Genomic DNA, 25,224 nt, shown 5'->3' with positions numbered 1-25,224 from the left:
GTCCTGAGGACTGGGTTGTTAATTACCATTTTTAAACTGTCATGATGTTCTTGCTTTGCCCTCTAGACCACCCTCCTCTCTTCCTCCCTTGATCCATTAGCTATGCCTTCCTCTATCTCTACCATATCTTTTCCCTTTTGTATTGTATTGCTTGCTGGCTCTTTCATTTGTAAGGCATCTCCAACCTCTGGAGAGATGTATTCCTTCTCTCCGGCAGCCGCTTGCCATGATAAAGGCCCCCAGGCTGCCTCTCTCCGATTAATCAGCCCTTGGGCAGCCTCGATGGGGTGTTAATTTGTAAACTCTGAGGACAGGCAGCCTTGTGATAAGCCGCAACAGCTGCTGCGCGTCTGCCAGGGAGGATGGAGCAGATAAGGCTCGGGCCTGGGAGACCGCCAAAAATATTTGGGAGTAATGAAGTAGAAACAACCAAACAATGAGGAAATGATTTGAAAGGAAAGAAAGAAAAGTACTCCTGCTGCAAGAGAAGTTTCCTCTAGGAGAGCGGGCTGAGATCAGAAAAAGTTCCTTGCTTTGTTTTTAATGGCTGTGTCTGGAAGGGAGGATGCGGGTGCTCCTGCTGGGCTTATATCAACCTAACAGAGACTCAATGTCCCTGGAGATTGTCTCTGCTAAGAAGCCAGTGTTTGGAGCTACACACACTTACTGAGCCCAATGGTTCAGAATTCCTAACTAAAACGTCCCTTGGTCCATTTCGGTATTAAAACATAGAGGACAGCAGAAACATCAAGTGAGACTAGTTGAGCCTCCCCATCCATGGGTTTAACTTTTTCGGATTTGGTTATTCACAGATTGATTCATAATGTTCTCGCTAGGAATCTCCTAAGTTCCTCCATAAAGTCATGCTGGAGGACCTAGAGATTCCTAGAGAGAACACTTCTGCAAGCATTTGTAAAACCTATGATTCTATGGACCACCTTTTCCAGACATTGACCTAGAAGACCTAGATTCTATGTGGTTGTTGGTAACCAGAGAGAGGCCCTTTTCCATGTCATCTCTGTGAAACTGAGTCTCCCGGGTTGTCTGCCACATAGAAACAAGTCTTTTTACTAGTTTCCTTGTTTTAAATAGTAATGCATTTTCTTGAAATTGTGCTGCTCTTTTTTAAATTAGTGCTGTCTATTGTAATGTAATTGTGTGGGTTTTTTATGATCTTGCTAGTTTTCTTATGCATTTCTGTTTGTTTTTAATATGAAAGCTGCCTTGGATATTTGTCATTCTGAGACATTGTGCCTCAGGGCAGATGTTGTACATCCCTTCCTTCATGTGTTCCCAGTTTTGTCCTTAAACCTCGGATTTAACTGCCAAGTGTATGTATTTTCCTGGTAAAATGCAGTTTGTCTAACTTAAAAAGTGCATCACTCAACTTGTAATGTATTTCTGTGTTTTTGATTACCATTGTCTTTGGGTACTGAACTACAAATATGTGCAAAATGTTTTGGAATACTTTGAGAAGGGGAGTTACTTAGCAGCTACCACCGTGTTCAAATTGATACCATGTGAATGTAAAATGAAGCTCTCTATTGGCAGGAAAAAGAAAAAGAGGATTTCAAATATTATCTTTGATCAATTCTTCATCAAAGGATTTCTATGGGGCACTTAATTGAAATTCCATGGAATGCTTTGTAGCTGCCTAATGCCAGGCCTAAAGGCTGTATAGGATATTACCCAAAATCTGATATTCCATAGGAAGAGTTTTAAAGTTTAAAATTCTGTAATGCTGTAATGAATTATTTATCGTGTTTTAAATTTATATAATGGCAAATTACTAAAGTGCAATCAACTTCTCACGAAATTCATTGAGACTAGCTTCTGTGAAGACATGTGTACAACAGCACTCTTAGGATTTGTTGTTCCTACCAACAAATGCTGGAGAAACTCAGCAGAGAAAAACCCAAAACCATCACTTTCGCTCTCAAGTCTGTCCTCATGAATACTGCATTCTAAGCTAAAACAAAAAACAGTGATGGGATTACTTCCAATCAAAAGAAAGGTTTCTTCTCTCTTTTTGCAAAAGCAGAACGAAGAATAACTGCAAGCGGTGACTGGCATGCTACTATTGGCATACACAGGTATATATTAACTTTCTGCCTGCATATGTCTATTCATTGTCACTTCAGAGGTTGGTATTCCCTTTTTCCTTCTGCAGTGTTCAAAGCCCTCCCCCTGACCTACATTAGAGCTGCTGAAGCCCCCAGCCATTCTGTGCTGATAGAGAGCAAGGTGGGAATTGCAAAAGCATCTGGTTATGTCTCAGACATGATCACATCAGCTGCTGAGACCTCAAGTGGACTCTGGCAGACCTCTATGAGTGATGTGTGTACCTCAGGTATGTCTATGGGGACATAGCCAGATACCTCTGCAACCTCCCTCTCCCGCTCCAGGCACAGGATGGTTGTGGATGAGAGAGCTTCAGTGGTGCTATGATGAGTCGGGGGGGGGGGGGGTAAATTGCTCAGCATAGCATTGCCCTTCATGCAGCCACGCAGGAACGCATTTCCCAAATGTCTATCCAGCCATGGATGCAAGTACTTACAAATTAAAGGCAGTCTTCCCAATGAGCATATAGAACCTTAAGAATAGTGTGTATGTCCTATTTCATATTGCCAATCCTGCCCATATAGCTGTCATGAGGATACTACAGAACAAATACTGAAAAACTTCAGCATATCTTGCTACCCCATATTTCTTCATCCAGAAGGACAAGGCTGTGAAATGTAGGAAGGGTCTATGAGTTATTGATAAAGTTTAAAAGCTTGTAAAGATGACACTGACCACATTTCATCAAATCTAAGGTGCACTTTTTCCCCTCGTTTATGGGACTTAGAAATGGGGTGTGCCTTAGGGCCGTTCCACATAACCATATAACCCAGGATATCAAGGCAGAAAATCCCACAATATCTGCTTTGAACTGGGTTATCTGGGTTCACACTGCTGTATATCCCAGTTCAAAGCAGGTAATGTGGGATTTCATTCAGCTGTGTGGAAGGGGCCTTAGATTCGATGGGGGCCTTAGGCCCCTCCAGACAGCTGAATAAAATCTGAAAGAAGCGTCTTAAAGAACTGGGTCTGTTTAGCCTGCAGAAGAGAAGGTTGAGAGGAGACATGATAGCCATGTATAAATATGTGAAAGGGTGTCATAAGAGGGAGCAGGCTTGTTTTCTGCTGCCCTTAAAACTAGGACTAGGAGCAATGGGTTCAAATTACACAAAAGGAGATTCTGCCTGAACATTAGGAATAACTTCCTGACCATACGAGCTGTTCAGTAGTGGAACTCTCTGTCTGGGAGTGTGGTGGAAGCTCCTTCCTTGAAAACTTTTAAACAGGGGCTGGATGGCCATCTGTCAGGGATACTTTGATTGTGCTTTTCCTACTTGGCAGGGGATTGGACTAGATGGCCCATGTGGTCTCTTACAACTTTATTATTCTATGATTCTAATGATTGTCTATGTATGTATGAATCTGGTGTGTGTTTCAGCTCATTGGTGTCTTATCTCTTTCATGCAGAATATGTATTTGGAATTAACTTAGTCTAACATTTTTGTAAAGGTCAAAACTTCAAAACTAAAGCACAGACGCTGCTTTAGAGAGGCAAAATGCTTCTGTCCTATGTTCAAATTATAGAGGAAAAGTGAGGGGTCTCAAGGATATCGATGTTCCTCTCTGTAAATGTTTCTAATTTCAATCAAATCATGCACCCTTTAATTGTCTAAAAAAGCTTCCAATTTAAGTACTGCTTTAGAAGCATTTAGAGAAGGTAGTCTCGGTATTCTATCTGTTTTTCTTCCCTTATCTGTTTCTTTTCCTTTCTCTCGCTCTCTCTAGGTATGTATTATACTCGAAAACTGTTAAACTGGTAGGAATGCTTGAAGCCAAACACAAGATAGGAAAGGAAAACCATATTGACATCTTGCACACATTTTGTCTCCTGGTGCATAATATGCAACATTTTGTGTTTAGATGTGGTTTGGGGCAAGCTGCCCTTGGGTACTCCTACAAACAGTTGGACAAGATGAAATAAAGCTGCAGTCCCCCTGCAAGTACGGTGATAGCAGGAGGTGCCTGAAATGAATTGTTTGGCCGCCTCGCTCTGGCTCTTTTCCTTCCATCTTCCCCTCCCTCCTACTCTTCATCTTGCGCCAAGTCCCTTCTGGCAGGCCATTACAATGATAAATGCAGGTACTTGGCAAGGACCACAGTTGGGAGTTTGTTCTAGCATGCCAAGCCCTGTTTGGCATTCCCTGTCAGTGCCAGCATTTGCTTTCTCATTCAACTTGACAGAAACCGAGAACCAAGGTGTGATTTTGTCCCACATCCATCCTTAGTGGAGGGCTTGCAAGAGAGAATGAACTTTCAACTAAAACAATAGATGGGTTATTTTTTAGACTAGAAAGATGGGTGGCACTTTTTCTCGCCTTTCAAGAGTATGTTACAGGCCTTGTTCATAGAATCATAGAATCATAGAATAGTAGAGTTGGAAGAGATCTCATGGGCCATCCAGTCCAACCCCCTGCTAAGAAGCAGGAAATCTCATTCATAGCACCCCCGACAGATGGCCATCCAGCCTCTGTTTAAAAGCCTCCAAAGAAGGAGCCTCCACCACAGTCCGGGGGAGAGAGTTCCACTGCCGAACAGTGTTGCTGTAGTGTTGCACACTTCCAGGTCATTTTCTGGAAAGAGGGGAGCTGGAATATAAACTGTTAGAGAAAGATAAATAAGCACCCTTGTTCCCAAAAAACTTGTTCAGTCGTGCTTATTTGATTTATTATTTACCATACTTATCTTTCCTAGGTATGCATAATGTCCCATTGTGCCCCTTTTCAACAGCCTTGTAAGATAGGCTTAGCAGAGAAATGGTAACCAGCCTATGCAACTCCATGGCTGTATTAGGGTTGCATCTGCACTGTAGAATTAATTCAGCTTGATACCATTTCATCTGCCATGGCTCAATGCTATGGGATCACGGGAGTTATCATTTGACAAGGCATTTAATCTTCTCTGTCAAATAGTGCTGGTGCCTCAGCGAACTACACATCCCATGACTCCACAGCACTGAGCCATGGCAGTTGATTAATTCTACAGTGTAGATCCACCCAGTAAGAGCTAATTGCTAAAACAAAGCTTCATAAAATTCCCTTCATCCACTACAGTGGCATCCACTTACAGTGATCAATCCACAAGCAAAGATCCAACTTCCTTTCTTCTAAATATTCCCCCTGCAAAACTATTCCCACGTATGGCGGTTGTGTACTAGAAGCAGAGCTAGGTAGAGGAGCCTGGGCAGGGAAACAAATCTGTTTCCCTGCCCAGCTATGGGCTTTTCTGCTAATGATCTGTCATTCTTTGTCAGAGAATGAGGCAAATGGCAGACTGCTAAATGAAATGAGTGCCAAGTAGAAGGGGAACATGACATTTATCAGATGGGCATGGCCTTGGAATTGCTGATTTGGTGGCATCTTTTGCCACGAAAGCTGCTCATTGCTTCCTGGATTGTTCTAGAACTTGGTAGCCAGTGAGGCTCCATTTGTCGACAATGACAGAAATCACATTTGTTGGTGTAAAACAGGCCAAAGTTTTTGGTGTCTGCTAAAGAGCTGATCCATATCCAGGCGTCAGTCAACATGCTTGTCTTCTTGATGGGCATGGCCTTAGTTACCCATATTACCCATACTCCCAAGGTCCCATAAAGAGTCCCAGCTGAATCTGATGAGCACCTAGGCCTAAGTGGTCTGGGCTACAGGCTAAAAGTGCCCAAAGTTGTAATGAACATGATAAAATTGATGTAATGGCAAAGAGCATGCCAGTGTTAGGACTGATGGAGACAAATCGCAAAGCGAAATGAGCACCAGAGTCTGAATTACACTTCCAGGAAATATGGACTGGAGTGACACCCCTCTGGTCTTGCCTGCCAGCCAACCTGGCAAATGTAGCCTGCCCTTCTCTTTAGCTTGTGCCAACCACATGGGCTTCTGGAAAGGAGAATGCTCATTTGCTGGGAAGATGGCCCCATGCAAGCTGCAAATGGCATTTCTCAATCAAACACTGTTCTGGGGAAATTAACACCTCTGTTCTTTGACAAAATATCACCCAAAACATCTGGGGACCCACAGATTGAGAACAACTGCTGTAGAGATTTTATCACATCCTCCTTGCATGGAAACCTCACCAGCTCTGCATCACTTGGTAGGCACCAGGACGGGTGTGAAAATATGGTAAACCAAGTGTTTATGTAAATCGTCCTGGGTGTGGTAATCTGCTGAGAAACCCTGGGCCTCTGTTTGGATTTGAAATAAACAGGGATGCATAGAGGTGTGGTGTAAAGTCTTTTTGGCTGCATTTTCATAGCCCAGCTGGAAATGTCTCTCTCTGGACCCTGGCCATAAGATCAGCTGAAAGGCGCATTCATAACTGCAAGAGGGCCTGTGCCACTTGTGTTACAAAACAAACATGTTTTTGTATTCACTCGCTGACAGAGATGGAAGGAAGGGAAAGGAAATGGAAGCAAATTATTTTCTTCTCTCCAAGAGGCAGCAGCCGCTAAGAGGCAGAATTATAAAAGCGTGTCTAACGGAAAGGCAAAGGCAAGATGTTGTGCCTGGCCTGGTCAAAAGCAAGCCTTGGCGTCCTCCTAGCAGGACCTTGGGAGAAGGAGCGAATGGTTTCATTTGAGGAGCAACATCTCTTCTGAGGCCAAAATAATCCTGGGCCCACGTCAGTTAAATTTCATGTAAATGTACAGTCAGAAATTGCTCTGTGTGCCAGGAGGTTTAAATAAATCGTGTCAGCTGTGGTGCTGTTTCCCACATCCAAAAAAAGCCAGGAACCTTGTAGTAGCCTTCTCCTTGGTGAAGAAGGACCTTGCGCCTCTGTCTTCTTTTCTGGATAGAAGGCTACTGCAAGGCCTATAGGGCAGACAGCCTTCCCCAAAGCACTGGGTCAGCCAGGCTTTTGCTTGTGATTTGAGAAGGGAGGCAGGGAAGGCAGATCTGGGCAATCACAATTGTATTTAAAGTGCTTATCCCTGGAATCCTCTTGGATTGTCAGTGGTGCTTATAAAAAGGTATGTGTGTGGTCTATGTACTTAAATGTATATAGGAAATTTATTTTAATTGCTCTAAATAATTGTTTGAAAGTAGTACTAGAGTTTGCAGAATTATGTAAAACACTATTACTGTATTTCTTCAATTGAGTCTCTTTGGGGAGAGAGGGCAAATTATAAATAAAGTTTTATTATTTTTCATTATTGTTCCTAACTATGCCGTTCCCCCCTTTCTCCCCTCCCATTGTAGTGACTTCCCATCCTTTGGGTTGAAGTCAGTCATATAAAACTGATGTCCTTCCTTCTTATTGCAATATTCTCCCATTCTTCCTTCTAGCATGTAGTGCTATTACTTAAAAATTCCATGTAAAGGTTCTAACAGATTAAATTATGAAGCCTTCTATAAAAAACTTTTCTCTTTTTCTTTCAAAATCATTCTGTCTTTCTTCTTTGATCTACCCTTTCTTCCTCCTTGCTCTCGATTCCATTTTGTTGATGTTGCTCCTGGTTTCCCTTTTTCAGTGTGGACTATGCAGAATCATTTCATTCCTCGCCTTTAATTGATTGTTTTAATTTCTGCTAGTCTAATGTTGAACATTGCTCATCAGAGTGAGCTATTGCATGAAAACGAGTCAGTTACAAGCAACACAGTTCTGGCAAGAACAGTTAGTGGAGGGAATTGATTGTTCTTGTTGCTCTATAGAGAAAAAGAACATCCACTCAGCCAAAGGCCCCATGAGCATGACTGAACATCCACAGTCTGGTCTATTCCCTTTCTCCAGGTGAGATGTTCCATGCCTCAGCTCTCCCCTACAACAAACCCACATATGTAATTGGAATGAGTCTGCCGAGGTCTTAAATAAATGTGAATAATTGCTCCAGATAACCTGAGTAGTTGAGTAAAGCCATGGGCTGTGGGAAAACAAAATCTTTCATTCATTAGCTAGTTGGCCACTGCATTTTGGAGCAGTCATTGGTCAAATTCTTAGGATGTTTCCAAATGCTTTAACTAAATTCTGAGCTACACATTGCAGACCAAAGCATCTGACCAAAACCTGATAGCCATATACTGCTTTAAGCATGAAGCCTGCTGATGAGAGCTGAAAAGCGGCAAAAAAACACCGACAGTGTTTAATTTGCTGTGTGAAGGCAAACAGAGCCACAGTAAAGTGTTTCATTTCAAGAATACATAGAAATGTGGGTCCAGTTGAAGAGCTGAATCACCTATCTAAGTGGATGTTGTCCTACACGAATAAAGGTAAAATACATAGCTAAAAGGGGAAGGTAAGATTAAAGGCAAGCTGTTGGCCCCTTTGAAAAACAACCAGTGAAACGAGGAAAAGTTTGGTTATGACTCTCCAACCCCTTGGAAAATAAGATTGAATGTGGTGCATGTGTGTTCATATTCAGGTTCCATATATCGTGGTAGTGGTTTAGCAACTTTGAAAGTCGTTCTTCAGCATTGGAAAAAATGTTCAAGGGGGTTTCTTTCTATTTAGACCTTTCTTTCCCAAGAGAAAAAAATTGTAAAGCCTTAACAAACCAGCTGGAAAGAGGGATTCCCCTCTCCTCCTTTAACCAGAGTGACAGCTTTAGTAAAATGTACGTTTCTCTGGGTTCGCTAAACCCGATATAGGATGAAAAGCAAGCGCAGTCAAGGGAAAAGACAGGCACCAAATGCACAAGTAAGAATAGAGGTGTCTTCAATTGCAAAGCTTTAGGCTGGACTTGTCATCCTACATCAACCAGTGATGGAGAAAACACTTTTGTACAAGCAGCAACACACTGGAGGATACACAAAGTCATTTCATAGCTTGTGCTTTGTTTCATGGGACTTGACTTGGTGAAAGGAAATCAGAAGGTGCTGAGGAAACAGCAAGGGAGTCTTGTAAGTTTCAATTCAATCCCATGTAGTTCTTGAGTCTTACACCAAAGTAATTGCCAGCCTTGGGTTGCAGTGTTGTAGCCACAGACAGGGCCAGTGGGGCATTTTTTGCCTAAGGTGGAAAATCCAAATGCCTTTCCTTCCTGGCTAGAAAATTACAAATTAATTATATCGTTGACAACTTAGTGCCTTTTTAGGACACATAAAACTACTGTCTGAGGCAAACATTTTGGTCAGTCTTCAGGAAAGACTGTCTCAGTGTCAGGAGGACACACACACACACACACACAGGGTTTTTTTGTCTTGTGTGTCTTGGGGTTTTTACAGAAAGACTAATTGTGTTTCTTCATTTCCCTCTTTGGCCTCCCTTCAGAACAGACATAAACAAATGCTCAATTTAATATTTTTAAAGTGTGGCATCTTTCTGTGCAGTCATGATTTTTGCATAATAGATGCACATTTGTTTCTCATTTTTGTGTACAATTCACTTATTTTCCCTCGGTGTATCTGTTTTTTCTATGAAGATATCTTAAACTTCAATGGCTTAGAGAAGATGGCTAAACCGTAATTTAGCAGCTGAACTTGCGCCCAAGAAGAAATACCTGCAGCAAACTGCCATTCTTCTTGCTCTGTGGTCAGGAAGAGAAGTTTAAAACTTTGTGTGTGTCAACCATTGATAACCGTGTTTTGTGGAATAACAAACTGCGCTTAATTTTTAACAATGTATAGTTTCAAAAAGCACAACTTCTAGCTGCGATAGTGAGTATGAGGAGCTTCTGGAAGGGCCAGTGGAAGAGATGGGGGCCAGGAGCTCCCAGCCTCGCTCAGCCACTGCTAAAAACGAGCCACCTTCACCTGAAGCAGTCACTGAAGCAAGCACATCGAAGGTTAAATATACCCTGCCTTTGGAGCATAGGGGAGATTGAGCAGAGTGTCACAGGTCTACGAGATTAGCAGAGAAACAAGTGTTAAACAAGAAACAGCTGAGATCATAGGAGAAAAAGGCCCTCAATGTGGAGTCTTGTGGCAGACAACATTGTTTCTTGTCTTGAAGTCTGACTCTGCTGCTTTTTGAACTACTGGTATTTCTGACTCTGGACTGTGACCTTGGCTTTTGTTTATTCCTGACATGACTCTGTTGCTTATCTGGCTTGACCTCAGCTACCTGGACTTTGTGAACTCAGCGTTGGCTCACATCTCTCTGTTTGTGATGTGTATTTCTGTTATTACAGTTCGACTTTCAAGGACTCCTGAATTTGGGCTTCTCTGATAGTGGACTCTTGAGTTTGGCTTATCCTCCTGCTGTTTGTTTAAACATAAGCTCCTGAGAAGTGACTGAGTTCACAACACTATTATTATCTAAAGCTTCTGTCACAAAACTAACCATAATCAACTAAAAGCAGAAGTGAAAGCTTCCAAAAACCTTATCTCAGGTACACAAGAAGAAGAATGTGGGTGCTCCAGGCTTGCTGTGGATCATTCTTTGTTCTGCCTGTGACGCTAAAACATGGTTTAGTGTAGATCTGGGCAACTGTAGCATGCAGCTCCCAGCATACCTTACCCTTCACTTTGACAACTAGGGCCGATGTGAGTTTTACAGCTATTGTATTACTGTAGATTTTGCCATAGCACAATAGGTGAAAGTCACTATAGCTGAAACACGATTGTAGCCTTCTTTCTGTGACTGTGTAGCATATTTTGTCATTTCAGTTTGGATTTCTGGGTGTTTGGATTGGGGGGGTAGGATTTTTCTGAAATTATGATCAACAGATTATTTGATAAATTGAGGAGGATATTTATCATTTTAAAATGTTACTCCTTTTGGTAGTTGTCTCTACTAGCAACAAAAGAGATCTGCTTTAGACAAGGTATTTAATACAATAAAGATGGTATAAGACTAAGAGCCCATTTTTCTCCATGAACTGAACTGCATCATTAGTAAACACACAAATGAAAACATCTTGAAGTAGACATTGCTATAGTTGACTATGAGCAAAATCTACTTCTTCGGCTTCTTTTTATCTCTATTCTACCCTGTGGTCTCTCACAGGTTATAAAGAAATTACATATAACTGCAGAAAAGGAAACAGAAATGGGGGTGAGAAAGTGGTTTCCAACAACAACAACAATACCTTTTAGCTCAACATTTTATCAATGTCTGTATGTATTTTAATTTATATTTGTTTTAATATTTTGCAAGCTGTCTTGAGTGCCAATATATGGGGGCAGGATATTTCAAGAACTATATTAGATTCATCCATTTGTGGTGATATTTCACTCCGTGACCTGAGGCAACCTTTGCAGCAAACACTTGACCCAACATTTCTTTATAATATGAGTTCCGTCTTCATCCAGAGCTTGTTTCCTCCTTTTCTTTTGTTTATTAAAATATGTGGCCACATTCAGCAAGAATCTTGTAGCAGGTAACCTCTTGTAGCAGGAAAATCGCTCTTGTTGAAAACGCTGTCCTTTTCTGTGCTGCCCGTAAAAGGCACAGTCCAAAGACCATTGAAGCTGGGAAGAAAAAGCTCCTATTGATTCTGCTGATCCTTTTGGGTCAGGGCCTAGGATTGTAACAAGTCTGCTTATGTTTCTCTGGGGTTTATTTTGCTTCCTGAATATCTGGCTTGGAAACCCAATGTGTTGCAGCACAATTCATAAGGCGTCTAATCATGCAAACTTCTGAAAGAGGGGCAAAATAATATCCATGAGGTTGGAAAGAAAACTAGTTTGGTTCAGCCATAAATTTAATTATATGTTTTTTTTAAATAAAAGAGTTTATGTTAGATATACAGGCAGCAATCTTAAACATACATACAGTGGGGGATCTAATGAATACATGAATACACTAGAATATACATCTGAAGAAATATGTTTTTGCTATCACTATATGTGCCTCCCATGTTTATGTTCTTGTATAAATAATGAATCCTGCTTGTTTTTTAAAATGTCTGTCTTGTGAGAAATATCTCATTCACCTTTTCAACAGTATTAGGAAAAAAAGGTCTGAATCTATAGGGTGCTCTGTTGTAGGCCTTGGAATGCAGCATTTTGGAATAATTGCTAAAGACTCTGGAGATAGGGAGCACAATGGGGGAAATAAGAAATAAATAAACATAGAGATTGTATTTTGTAATGAAATGGAATAGAAATGGAATAAAATTATTAATAAAAAACCATTCATTGCATGGAGCCAGGGCAGTTCAAGTGGTGTCAAACTGCATTCATCTACAGTGCAATTTCACCCTTGGGGAGGCATTCCCTATGGTCTGCACATAAGGGAATGCTTTTTTTAAAGGAAAGCAATGTACAGTTTGAACTGTTTTAAAGCCCTGGTGTTAAAAATAATTAAAATCTGCTGCCCAATTAATTGGGAGTAGATTTTCAGTCAGTTAATTGACTAAACTGAGTATTTAATTGATGAAGCATTCCACCCAAGTCCCATTCATTTTGCTGGGTTTTCTCTTCTTTGGACTCATAGAGGAGGAGTTGAAATGTGGATGGGTAGAGCTAAGGCAATGTTGTGCACATGGCTTCTTCGTCTCCTATGGTCGATGTTGTGATCAGCCCCTGATTACCATGAAGCTGTTTACAAGGTTTAGGTTAATTGGATTTCTTAACTACTTCCAAGAGCAGACATACAGCGGGGATGATGGAGTTCAAAAAGCACAGTGACAGCCTGGGTATAAACAGGAGGGAAGCCTCTTTACTTAATCAGCTCATCCCAGAGTTGTGTTGTTATGGGGACAGAGGCTGAGGAGACCTGCAATGGAGCCGGAGTCTTTGGAGGGCTACAACCCCAACCGTTCTGCCCTCACTTTAGAAGGTCTTCTGTCTCAGTGAGAAGCTGTGAAATTGTTGTGACATTACCTAGATGGCCAATTTGCATGTTCTGGGGTGGGGTGGAGTGGAGGGCATAAAACAGAAAGACAGGCAAGTACCACTCTGGTGTCCTATGGTTGCATCAAAAGAGGGGGGGAGGGTGCAGAGTTCAAGGCCCTCTTTTCACCTGTCTTCTCTGTCCATGGCCCAACATTGCACCCTCCAGGTGTAAGACATAACTACAGGCTTCAACCTCAGTCTGACTCCTTTTGTTATTGCCGGGATAAACCAAGCACTCATTTAACTCAATCTTCTTTTCTCTATTTTTCTTTTCCAGGCATCGGAAGGCTCAGAGAGGCTCTTTTCCCCTGCAGCAACTAAAGGTAGGTAATTTTGAAGGAACATAATTTCCTGACATTTCCTCGGGCTTCTCGCTGTGCATTTGAAGACTTCTTTCTGGGGCATGAAAGTACAAAATGTCTCATCCATCAACTATCCAGCACCATTGGTCAGGAAAAGGCTTAGGGCCCAGGTTATCCAGCCTACCCTGGAGCGTGGGTCTGTTACCTTCACAGCATGCAGTCGGAAAGGGCCTGGAAATGAAACTCCTCCCATCCTTCGGATCTAATGATTCCTTTTTCTATACAGCGCATTAGGGCCCATAGCCAGCCATCTGGTGGGCTTTGTATTTGTATTTGTTTTTTTGCCTGCTTGCTTCGATGGTGTTAAGATCATTAAGTGGATTATGCTCTGTCTTAAGGTCAACATCCAAGTTTCTTTCTCTCTTCCTTCTTCCTTCCACTTTTTAAAGAACTGATTTTTAGAAATTATTTTGTAGATGACAACTCCCACAATCCCTCAGGCAACATGGTCACTGCTAAGTAGTTTTTGGGAGCAAAAGCTTTTAACTTTTCCCTATTTTTTAAAGGAGAGTAAAAAAACACACATACAGAAAGAGATTGGTACATAGGGTCCTGATTTTAATGATGTTTTTACTGCTGGTGTTTTCATGGGTGTTCATTTTGTTGTAAGATGATTTTTGGCTTTATTTTATTGTAAACCACATGGAGCACCATAGAACTTGCTTCCAAGTAAACCTGGCCAAGTGTGATTGTGCCTTATGTTGCAGACAGCTGCTTATTCAAGATCCAAAATAACATTTTACATAAAGAACCACATATATTGATAAAACTAGTCCTTGTGTAATCAACTGATTAATAAATATGCAGCTTGGATACACAATTGGAGATAATTTGTTAATAAGACTCATAATAAGACAAACACATTTTCTCTAATTATGTCTCCTCTGATTATCGTTGGATCAGGATCCAACCCAGAACGTTTAAACGTTCTGTAATGTCTATGGGTTGCATGAGTCATAGTGGAATGGGCTTTTTAAAGGAAACAAACTTGAAATAAAGCATATCCATAGGATAAGACTGCCAGCAGACAAATCTTTAGAGGTGGCCTGTTCCAGTATGATGTTGGTAGTCCAAACTGCAAAAGGGCCTTGGCTCAAAAAACTTGTCAGACATGCGCACTCATCTTCCCTACCCCAGACTTGCTCATAGCCAGAAATCAATACTTTAAATGAAAATGGGTTGTAGGCCTTCTCAGAAGTGTTAATGAACCACTGTTGTCATGAGGTACTACGATTTTTCTCACTATAGAAGGCCTTCTGGTGCAAAGAGAGGGAGGCATTTGCTGCTGAGGCTGTTGCAAGACGTCCTCCTTGCAAATCCAACAATAAACAAATAAGAACCCACTTTTCTCACACATAGGATCTACACCGCCATATGGTGCAGTTCCAAACTGCCTTGAGGAAAAATGATTTGTCTTTCAGGCGGAAATAGAGAAAGGGACACAGGAAAGATAGACTGTCTGAGGATGGATCTATACTGCTATATAATGCAGTTGAATGCAGTCAAACTGCTTTATAGAAGAGGAAGAAGCAGCAGCAGCCAAGGAAAAGGCTTGTCCCAGGTTAAAACACATTAGCCTTGGTGCATTGGTTGGATGCCTCAGGGTAATGCAACGGCTACACTGTGGCTACACTGCATTATATGGCAGTGTAAATGGGGCCTGAGAAGGCCTCCTGGGTAATGAACAGATACGTAATACATGGACTATAACTGCAAAGCAGTGCAAAATGAGAGATGGTTACTGTTTTACCAGCAGTGATAGTAGGCTTGATTTTGTGTTCTGGACAAAACAACAACGCTTCTCATGTACTTTCCACCCACAGACTTGGGCAGCTCTAGGAGCATGCCAGGGGCAGAAACGTGGCCCATAGGCCCTCTGAAGGACCCTGCCCCTAGCACAGAGCTTGGTGGGCATCCTTTACCCAGGTCAGGCCTGCTCTTCAGAATTCTAGGAGCTTAAAATTGCCTGTGTTTGTTTTAAAAAAGGACATATCCACACTACCTGGCCTGCTAGGTGCCATCTCAAATATTTGTTGAACAGAAATTACATTTCCCTCAGCAAGTTTCCCATAATTGTCAACAGTGGAATGCTCCACAACTGCTTGTCCTGGTGGGTAACAGCTTGCGGTCTCTCCCCCCGCCCATCCTTGTCTATTATTTCATTGTCTTTTATTTTCTGCTGTTGGCCACAGAGCAGCGCCTCAGGCCAGCACGGGGAGACTTCTTGTTCAGAGAAGCCTTGGCGGTTTTGACTAGCTTGTCTGATCCAGAAAAGAGACCTTGTTCTTTGGAGATCAGTGCTGTATAATTTTGTTGCCTTAAGGGGACATGTTTTTTTCCGAGGCCCCCCCCCCCCTCTTTTCCTGCTGTGCTAAACTGTCATAGTAAATCATTTTAAAAACCTGAAATGCAAAACCTCCAGAGATAGGGCATGCTGTTTTAGAACAGATACCTTGTTATTTCAAGAAAGGCTGGGGGTGTGGGAGGGTTTGGGAAATGGATGGTTACTTCACCTGGCTCCCGGCAGGCTCCCAGTGAAGTGGAAACTGACACCGGGGGAGCTGCTCTCTACATGCACAGTGCTCTGCAGCCTTCTGTCTTGTCTAGGGAAATAAATGAGGCAGTCCTCGGAGGCTTTTAACAGAGGGATTTTATGGGGACACAGTAGCTGCGCTGGCTAATGAGATTTCCTTGTGGCCAGAAAGGGGTAGGTCTTCCTGGAGCTTGGTTTATACAGATGAAAAGTAAACTAAAACATTAAATAAAAAATTCATCATCATTAGCACCTCTTCTAGCACTTGGTCTAAAATTCAGACTGCATATATAGGAGTCATCCTTGAGGTGGCCTTGTTCATGGTTCAGTAACTGTGTACAAGAAGCAGACACCCATACCAACTTCCTAGTGACAGTCAGCATAGTATAATAGTTAGTTCTGGAGTTCAGATTCCTGCTTAGTTATAAAGCTAATCTTTGGCCTGTTACTATTTCTCAGTGATGACTACATCTGGCCTCTGTTCAGGAAAGCCAAGATGTATGTGTTCATGAATCAGTAAACTACTCCAATATTTAATTTGAGGGGCATTCAAGGCAAACTGGGACTTTTGAGTTTATACACTTATCCCAGCGTTTAACTAATTCCTAGAGAGCCTCACCATAGGAAGATATGCCCTTGTTAATGTCTATAACACTCAGTTTCTGTGAAGCACACTAGATGTATGAAATGCTCACTCCACACATCATCTTATTGCTGCCTTCTAACTGCGTCACTGTCGCTTGAGCTCTGGGATCAAGATATGCCCCTGTATGCTCCTTCAGGGAAAGGCAACTCGTCTGAGCTGTTATCGTTGTTCTATCTTTCTCCCAAAATTGGAACTCAAGGCAGCTTTGGAAACACAAAGAGAACATTAACATTAAATTATCCATATTATTAAAACAATTCAAACTTACAATTAAAAAGATAAAATGCAATTAAAAAGATATTAAAGCAGTTTAGTTTAAAGGAATACAGCACTTCTAGCATTTAAAATATGTGTGTGTGTGTGTGTGTGTGTGTGTGTGTGTGTGTGTGTGTGCGTGTATTGTTCTGTTTTAAAAGCCTGTCTGAATAAAAGGTCTGCCAACAAAAGGACAGCAAGAAGAGTCTCTCCTGATAATCTCAAGGCATGATCAGGCTCAAACAGGGGCATATAGTCTTCCATATAGCCTGGACTATATTGGGCCTTATAGGTCATAGCCAACACTTAAATTTGTGTCTGGAAACACACACTGATTTAGGACCAAGACAACCTCCTATGCTTGGGGTGCAAAGGAGTAATAGACTGGTGTCATCTGCATATTGGTGGCAGCACACACACCCCTCCAAACTTCTGGATGATCTCTAGATACTTGCAAAATTCATTCTAAAATTTCTCCTGGCGTTGAGGTCAGGCTGACTGATCTGTAGTTCCCCGGAATTTCTTTTTGCCCTTTTTGAAGAGAGAGATAATGTTGATCCAGGCCTCTGGCATCTTTCCTGTTAAGGATAAAATAAACCTTGCTAGGTTGGTCCTCAAGATCTGTTTGGTCCAACATTTTGCTTCATATGATGTCCCATCAAGCTGTCTCCAGGTAGTTTACAGGCTCCCCCCATTGTTGATCACAGCAATACATAGTCAAAAGCACATTGCCTATGAACATGGAAGTTTCATATAACAGAGGATCCATATTTATGGGGCTTCTGTAGAGCAGTTGGAGGGTGCATATCTGTGAAGGTTCCATATATTGAGTATAGCAGCATTGCTGTCCCATGGCGATTGTCATAATGCAGCAGTGTGTCCTTTTTACATTATGAATCTTGACAGGAAGTAATATAAGGGTTATAAAGACCTCTTGTACTGCAGCCCAACCATATGCCCCAGGTAACAAAGCTGATGTGTTAGAGACTCTTGAAAGTTTTGTGCAGAATGCATCCTGAGTTGGTATTTTTCCATCAGACTCCACTTTCTCATGAAGTCTATTTTGGCTGCCAGATTTGCAGAGCTGTGCCATTTGAACATGCTGAGTTTTCTACCCCCCCCCCCCCGCCTTGGCTTGTGCATTTGAATTTTGGACTATGTATTATCCTTGGACTTGGCATAGTGACTTTGGTGAATATTATTCCCAGTGGTGTTCTTTTATGTTGATATGGCTGATAATTGACTGTTGACACCTGATATTCTGGGGTTAGCCAGCACAGTCTTGTATCAGTACAGCTCAACTTACATGGGCAAAAAACGTCATCGGGAGAGCAGCTGATGGAGAGGAACAATTTATAGCTTTAATATCCCCAGCAATCGAGTATTCTTGAAGGCAAGCTGCTAATATTGAACCTCTCCATAAAGCAGCCCAGTTGCGGCCAGCAGAATCTTTCTGCTGCCAGTAGACAGCTTTCCTTTGTAGCATGGGGTGAAAAGTTGAGGCTCTTGGGTGAGTGTCAGCCTGTTATTTTAAGGCTAGTGGGGTACGCTGTTGCATTTCTGTCACAGAGTTCAGAATAAATAGAAGCAATACCATGCGAGATGGAATGTGTTTAATTATTTATTTGAGCATTACAAACTGAAATTGCTTTTTGATTTAACGCAACCAAGCCGTGGCGACGTTGGAGGCAGGAGCTAAGAGGGAAGCTGCTGGGGCTTCTTCCCCTGTTGTCTGGGGTGGCATAAATGTGTCTGCCTAACTGCCGCTCCTTGTTAGAGTGGGTTCATTTTGTTAAAATATTTTCCATTTTAAATGTGACGCTGTTAAACATTCCAGAACAGAAACAGAGTGTGAGGCTCTAGGGGGGTGGGGGGGGCAGGTAAACCTTAAAAATAAATAACATTTACTTGCTAGAGTAATTGTTGTAGAAAGGATTATTTGTTTTCCTTAATTATGTAGTATATATTCACTTGGGGCGGGGGAAAGAACCTGTAACAAGGAGAAAAAATAGCAAACGTCTGCTGTTCTGCCTCAGTAGACAAGTTTTACATTTTCTGTTTGTGGGAAACTCAATTAAAAGTGGCTATTGGGTTATGAGCAAGGCATTTCAATAAATTATTCCAACCATCAACTAAAAACAGTTTCTGGTATTTCAAGCTGAAAGCGAACATTTCCTGCTAGTTTTGTATCGTTTTCTTCTTCCTTTCTTGTGCATTCTAACTCCTTGTGTTCCTCTCACAATTTAAAAATCCTTCCCGATTCTCCTGTCTTGGACCCATGCTCACACACTTCTGTTTGAGAAGCAATGTGACCGGTTAATAATTCTAATCTGTTCTGATTTGCACCAGGAGTTCATTAGGAATTCCTGAAAGTGAGCATTTGGTGCTTGGTGGAGGTCAGTGGCATAATAGAGGCCAGGCTGGCAATTGGCAAGTCGTTTGACAAGTCAGTGGGGGAAGACATTGGGTCCCCTGGAGTTGACCTGCTTGGGTCATCTGACATTTCCTTTGGTTCAATCAATGAGAGTGATCAATGTCACTGGAGCACACGCTTCAACTGCAAATGGGTCCCCTTCCCCTGTGGTCTGCAGCCCATACACTTTCTGAAATGCTTGTGAAGGGGAGGGGGATTTCCCCCTCCATCCTCTCGCATGAATACTCTTCACAAGCTCCTGCTTTGGCCCCTATCGACTGGTGTGTCCGCCGTTCTCTCCTTCCCACCTGCCCTCCCCATCTGGGAACCATAAGGCATGCAGGGGATAAACAGGAAGCGGGCTCCCCTGATCAATCTGTGCAAGTGAGCAGTAATAGTTCATTCTCCACTGCAATCCACCGGTTGACATGTGGTATGTTTCAGTAATTGATTTTTATATTAGCTTCATTTTGAGATGTGTAAATTCCGGTATTGCTCACAGCAGCCTGTCCCATCCGATCCTGAGTGAATGAGGCTGGATTGCAGGGGCATCCTTCATGCCCTGACAGTTCCAGCAATTTCATTTGTGCATATAATTCACCCTACATCCATGCATGCACACAGACAAATACGCACAAATGGTAAGCTGTAGTCCCTCCATTCCTTTAAAATCATAGACCCATAGAACCATGGAGTTGAAAGAGACCACAAGGGCAGTTCAACCGCCTTCAGTCATACAGGATTACACAGTCCAAGCAGTCCTGACAGATGAATGAATGAAAGAATTAATTGGAAAGTTCAGATCATGATGGCTCTTAGGGTGCATGTACACTGTAAAATTAATGCAGATTGACATCACTTACCTGCCATGGCTCAAAGCTATGGAATCCTGGGAGTTATAGTTTCATAACATTTTAAGCCTTCTCTGCCAAAGAGTGTTGGTGCCTCACCAAACTACAAGTCCCTGGATTCCATAGCATTGAACCATAGTAATTAAAGTGGGGTCAAACTGCATTAATTCTACAGTGTAGACACACCCTTAGAGGATTTAATACTGGCACCCATTCAACAACAGTGCAGAATAGCTGTGTATGCTGTACCAGGGTCTGCCATAACTTTTCATATTCATTTGTCAATTTTAATGGAATTGCTTTCTTTTATTAATTTGTTTTATCTTGAATTTATATTCTGCTTTTTCCCCAAAATGGGACTCAAGATGGTTATATTCATCACTATAGTTCCTTCCTTTTTTTTACACATATCATTTGGGTACTCACAGAATGACTGATTTTTAAGTACACATTAATCAGAGGAAAAGGAAAGGGGAGAAAAATGCTTCTGTAAACAGACATGGAGACCTAGCCTCCCTTTTACCAGCCATGGGAGCTCCCAGACAAATTAGGAAGTAGCCCTTTGAAAGGAGAGCCACTCGTGTAATCCCCAAATCAAATGATTGGTCACCAAGGCAGAAATCTGATGGCATTTGTCACAGATTGTATTCTGTGCTGCCAGCCCAGCTGCACATTCATTACCGTGCAAGATCTAAAGAAATGTCATCCAAAGAAATGTTCCGTTCTCCTACTGCCATCATTTTCTGTAGGCCTGTGTTGCTAAACATGCCACCCAGGTATCCCAGCATAGAGCGGCAGCTTGCTGAGTCTGTTGCTGCTGGCACAGTTGGCTTTATGTTGCTGCCAGGCTTCCTATCACAGCATGTTAATTTTAAACAAACCGGGCAGGGTGTTGTCATTTTGGAGAGGTTTCCCGTCAAGCAGTGTTAGATGGTAGGCTGGCTGGCTGGCTAAGCTAGGGATTTCATTTTATTTATTTTGCGTGTGTATGTGTGTGTGTATATGGATATATAGATATCTAAGATCAGTGAGATTTGGTTTCCTCAAAGCTTTGACTGGCACCATTTCTGACTGTCCATGGAAATGTTTGAGCTGCCAGGAAGTCTACAGATTTCTGAGGGAGGGCATGCCAGAAAAATAGCTGCTCAAGGAAATTCTTGACATTTTTCATATTCTAAGACATTCTGTGAGGATGAAAATATAAGCATATATTTCATCTAAATGTGAAAGCAGAGCCAAGCACATTTTAAGGTTACAATCCCAGAGGAATTCCTTGGCAGCGCATGCTACCAGAGCACATGGAAGTCTCCTGTGGTTTGCGTTGTATTATGAACTCTGACAACTCCTTGTTCTATATGATGTTTCAAAATGATGGACCCAATTTGGAAGCCGTATATTTCACAGTGGCAGCATATTACAGTCACACAAAAAGTTACAAATAGTTTAACAAGTTATCAAGTTACTGAGTTTTACTAACCATTTTGAGCCAGGAAGAAATCTAAAAAGTAACTGCACAAATGGAGAATATCTCATTAGGCCTTATGTTGTGGGATCACCATCTTGCCAGTGACTGAGGTTAGGGAATGTTGGCGCACTGGGAGAAGCATCTAGCGATAATCATTGAAAACTCTATGCCCTACTCTTCCAAGTGGTAAAGAGTTTCATTCATGGGCAGTTTGTGGTTGCAGAGATTCTTTTTCCTCGTGTCAGGAGTGACTTGAGAAACTGCAAATCACTTCTGGTGTGAGAGAACTGGCCGATTGCAGAGATATAACAACTTCATATCAGGTCCATCTTTTTAAATCACTGTGTATTTTCCTCAGTAAAACACTGGAAGCTTCTCTCTCTTCTGGTTTTACATTTGAAAGTCCAACAGGCAGGCGGAAAACTAATACTTCTAGACCAGGTGTGTGTGTGTGTGTGTGTGTGTGTGCGTGCACGCGCTTCTTCCCTCCCCGTATTCCTACCACCACTGAAAATTCACAAGCCAGCTATTAAATAATTAACGTGCCCAAAGGGACGAGGGGAATCAAAAGCTGTTGTGTTCCAAAGTTTTCTCTGGCTCCAAAATGCACCATTCACTGTGTATTCTGGCACCTCCGAGCGGGATTTCGTTCCCCCTCCAACTCCCCTGTTATTATCCCCTCTGTGCGCTGGACCGGGAAGTGGCATTCCCGGCCCAGCGGGGGACGGCTGTTATTTCAGACTGGGAACGGGAGGGGGAACAGCCTGTTGCCTGATTGATATTTGTTTTTCATGGACAGACACCAAATGTTCATTAGAGCCACTGAAGAAATGAGGCCTGGAGGGGGAACGAGTTCTCTTAAGGAGCGATTGTGCCCACATGCCACCTTCCTTCTTGACTTCTGTGAGTCTCTTGGCTGTGCTGCTTGGGCCCTGGCAACTTTAGTAAAATACATTTCAGGAAGGGCTTTGTTGGTGGACAGGAGGAAGAGGAAAAAGACAATCTAGTTTAATTTTGCCGCAATTAATTTCACGTGTGCTTTCTCTGGCTGGGCCCCTATTGGGTATCCAGGAGGAGCATGAGAGACAGGCAATAGCACTGCTCTGCCTTCAGACTCCCATAGTTTCTACAAAGCACATTGCACTTCAACATTGCTTAAGGAAAGGCATTCTCAAGAAGGAGAAAAACGCTTTAAGGAAATGTCCCACTCATCAGGGCCAGAACTAACAAAACATATCAGTGCCTGTCATATTTAACATTTGTGAAGGCCAGCAAATTCTGACATGGCCCTGTCTCTGCTTTGGTTTTTGAGGCTCTATCTGTCAGTAATCCTCCACTCCTTATGGATTGCCGTCATCACAGTCCTTGGATCACTGTTTAGTTCAGAAGTCAAGGATTACACTGTTCACATAAGTTATTTAAAAAGACTGCCTAGGCCCTGCCATTCTGTTGCCACTTAAAAACAAGTTTCCTGAATGCATGGGGCTGCAAAATTTCACTTCATGTACCCAAAAACAAAAGAAGATCGGCAACAAAGACAGTTGTTTACTTTAAATGTCCCTTTATGAAACTGGGATACCTTGGTGAAAACCTTTTATATCCATCTGAAAAGGTCAGTGTTCTGTGTGAACACCAGTATTTCACATAAGAAATATTATTTACTCCACTTTTATTTGTGGATAGCTAGTTGGTTGATGGTAATACCTGATGTTTATCCCTTGAACTGATACGTCGATTGTTAAGGACACAAGAAGCGTTACTATGTTGCCAACATCTCTGAAGTGCATTTCCACAAACAAACATTGCAAGCAATAGGTAGTCTGGTGACATTTGTATTATACAGCAGATGCTCCTGTGGCACCTGCCAATGTATTGCGGCATTTTTGATGCCTCCAGTGACCTGGAGTATATTTACAGCATCACAAAGAGTATGTGAACGATACATCATATAATCCAATCAGTGTAGTTATCCAGTAATCTGTTCCAGTTCCACTGCAGCCCAGGATGTTCTTAAGAGCCAAGAACACCCAGCTAAGGCCAAAGGATCTGATAGCAGCCAACGCTTAGAAGAAATAGTCCTGTTGCCAATCTGCATGGAATTCAGCAGAATGGATGGCATGCCTCACCAAGCAAAGGATGCACCTTATGTTTTCTTCAGCACCTTGTCTCACTTAGACATGCCAGATTTGTCTTCCTTGATAGGCTTTGTTGAAGGCATACAATAATTGTACACAAAGACTGCCATGTTGGTCACAGAAAAGAGCCAGTGATGCCCCAAGGTAGCTGCTTCAGGTTTGGAAGAGCCTTGATTTTCAAGGAGGTCAGTTCGCTAAAAGTTTATAGTATTGTTTTCTTTTATACAGACCTTAAAAGCAGTAATTCGAGGATAAGATTTTTAAGAGTAGCATTTACATCACTTTCAATATCAATGCAATTGCTGACAACAGTATTAAAAATCAGTGTAACAGCTGACTGACTCACTGGGCCTAATCCAAGGCCTAAACCATGCGTACTGGGGATGATGGGAATGGCAACCCAACAGCCCTTGTTGCTCTGAGGTTTGGGAAAAGCTAAATAATATTTCAGAGTCAAGCATCCCATCCACAAGCCTAGGATTTAAACCCCACTCTCCTGACTAAACAGATCAAATGGCAGCCTTCCAGATGTTTCTATATCCCAACTCTCATCATGATAATATCAAGTGATGAGGAATACAGGAGTACAGCATCTGGAGGCCCACATAACATGACATGACAGGATGGATCTGGCCCACGGGCCTTGCGTTTGACACATGTGGCCTAAACTGTTCCTTTTGGAGCACCATTTTGTAGGTTTTTTTTTTAAAACTATTTTGTGTATATAAGTGTATTTTTCAAAAATAACAAACAAGTAATGTGCTAGTGATTGGCAATGCAACCAGTTTTAACAAGGAATACCAATGAATTACTCTTCAAAATAATGAGTACTAATTTATTTTTCAAAAGTAACATCCCAGGTCTGCTTTTGTACTGGAGATGTTTGCCATACAGCTCATGAGTCACATGGTGAATACCAAGCCTGTTCTCTCTTCTTTATTCAGGAACACTGTTACAATGGACACGTCTTTTGAATATGTATTCTTTAAAAAAGAACGCAACCCCTCCTCCCCCCTGTTAAAATAGAATTTAAGGATTGTAGTTGTGGAAACAAAGAAGAGACAGCATAATTAAAAAGTTATTCTGTAGCTCTCCTTAAGCACACACACTCAGGGATAAACGTTTAGAGAAAAGGAACATTTTTAGCAGCCAGTTTGAACCTAGGAGAAGGGACTAAACCGTCTTCTACCAACTACCACAAACCTCCATTGCTGCCTTGGCTATTAAAATACATTTAAAATGTAAAATGAAAACCTACATGAGTTTTCTGTTACATTGAAACTTCATCTGCAGTATACAATTACGGTATGTGATCAAACCTAAGGATGGTCTACTTGAATATATTTCCATAAGTGTATTGCAAGGCTAATGTCCTGGTGAGTGTTTCCCCTTGTACCTTTATTTAAAAACAGGAGCAGAGCCTGGTTTTGAACAATGGGGTTATTGAGCTGAGTTGCTGCAGATGTGCCCTAGAGATGTGCTGCGCCACACTTTTAAATACAATCAGTTCAGTCGTGAATGTAAACTTGCCCCTCATCCTGGAAAGTGGGGTGTGGAATCAGAAAAGAGGGCCACTTGATTTATTTTCTCACTGTAGTACCAATCAAGCAAGAGTAAAAGATCTTATGGAAGCAACTATAGTCCCATGTAACCACAAGTCTCCTCTTCCATATTTATGGTCAAAACCATCACAAGGATACCAGCAGTTGATAAAACATTTGACCGTAAATATGGAAG

The 25,224-nt window shown here is 41.9% G+C and overlaps 1 protein-coding gene across 12 annotated transcripts in view; it reads left to right on the top strand.

The window, feature by feature from the left end:
• The window catches only part of fbrsl1 (fibrosin like 1), a 428,841-nt gene that overhangs the window by 356,423 nt on the left and 47,194 nt on the right, over window positions 1-25,224 (top strand). For all 12 annotated transcript variants that reach the window (XM_016996766.2, XM_016996767.2, XM_016996770.2 and 9 more), the window contains exon 6: window positions 13,105-13,150. In XM_016996766.2, the coding sequence (XP_016852255.1) occupies window positions 13,105-13,150 (46 nt within the window). The remainder of the gene's footprint in view (window positions 1-13,104; window positions 13,151-25,224) is intronic.

Source organism: Anolis carolinensis, chromosome X (assembly GCF_035594765.1).
Source record: "Anolis carolinensis isolate JA03-04 chromosome X, rAnoCar3.1.pri, whole genome shotgun sequence".
NCBI lineage: Eukaryota > Metazoa > Chordata > Lepidosauria > Squamata > Dactyloidae > Anolis > Anolis carolinensis.
This window is presented reverse-complemented; position numbering and strand designations above follow the sequence as displayed.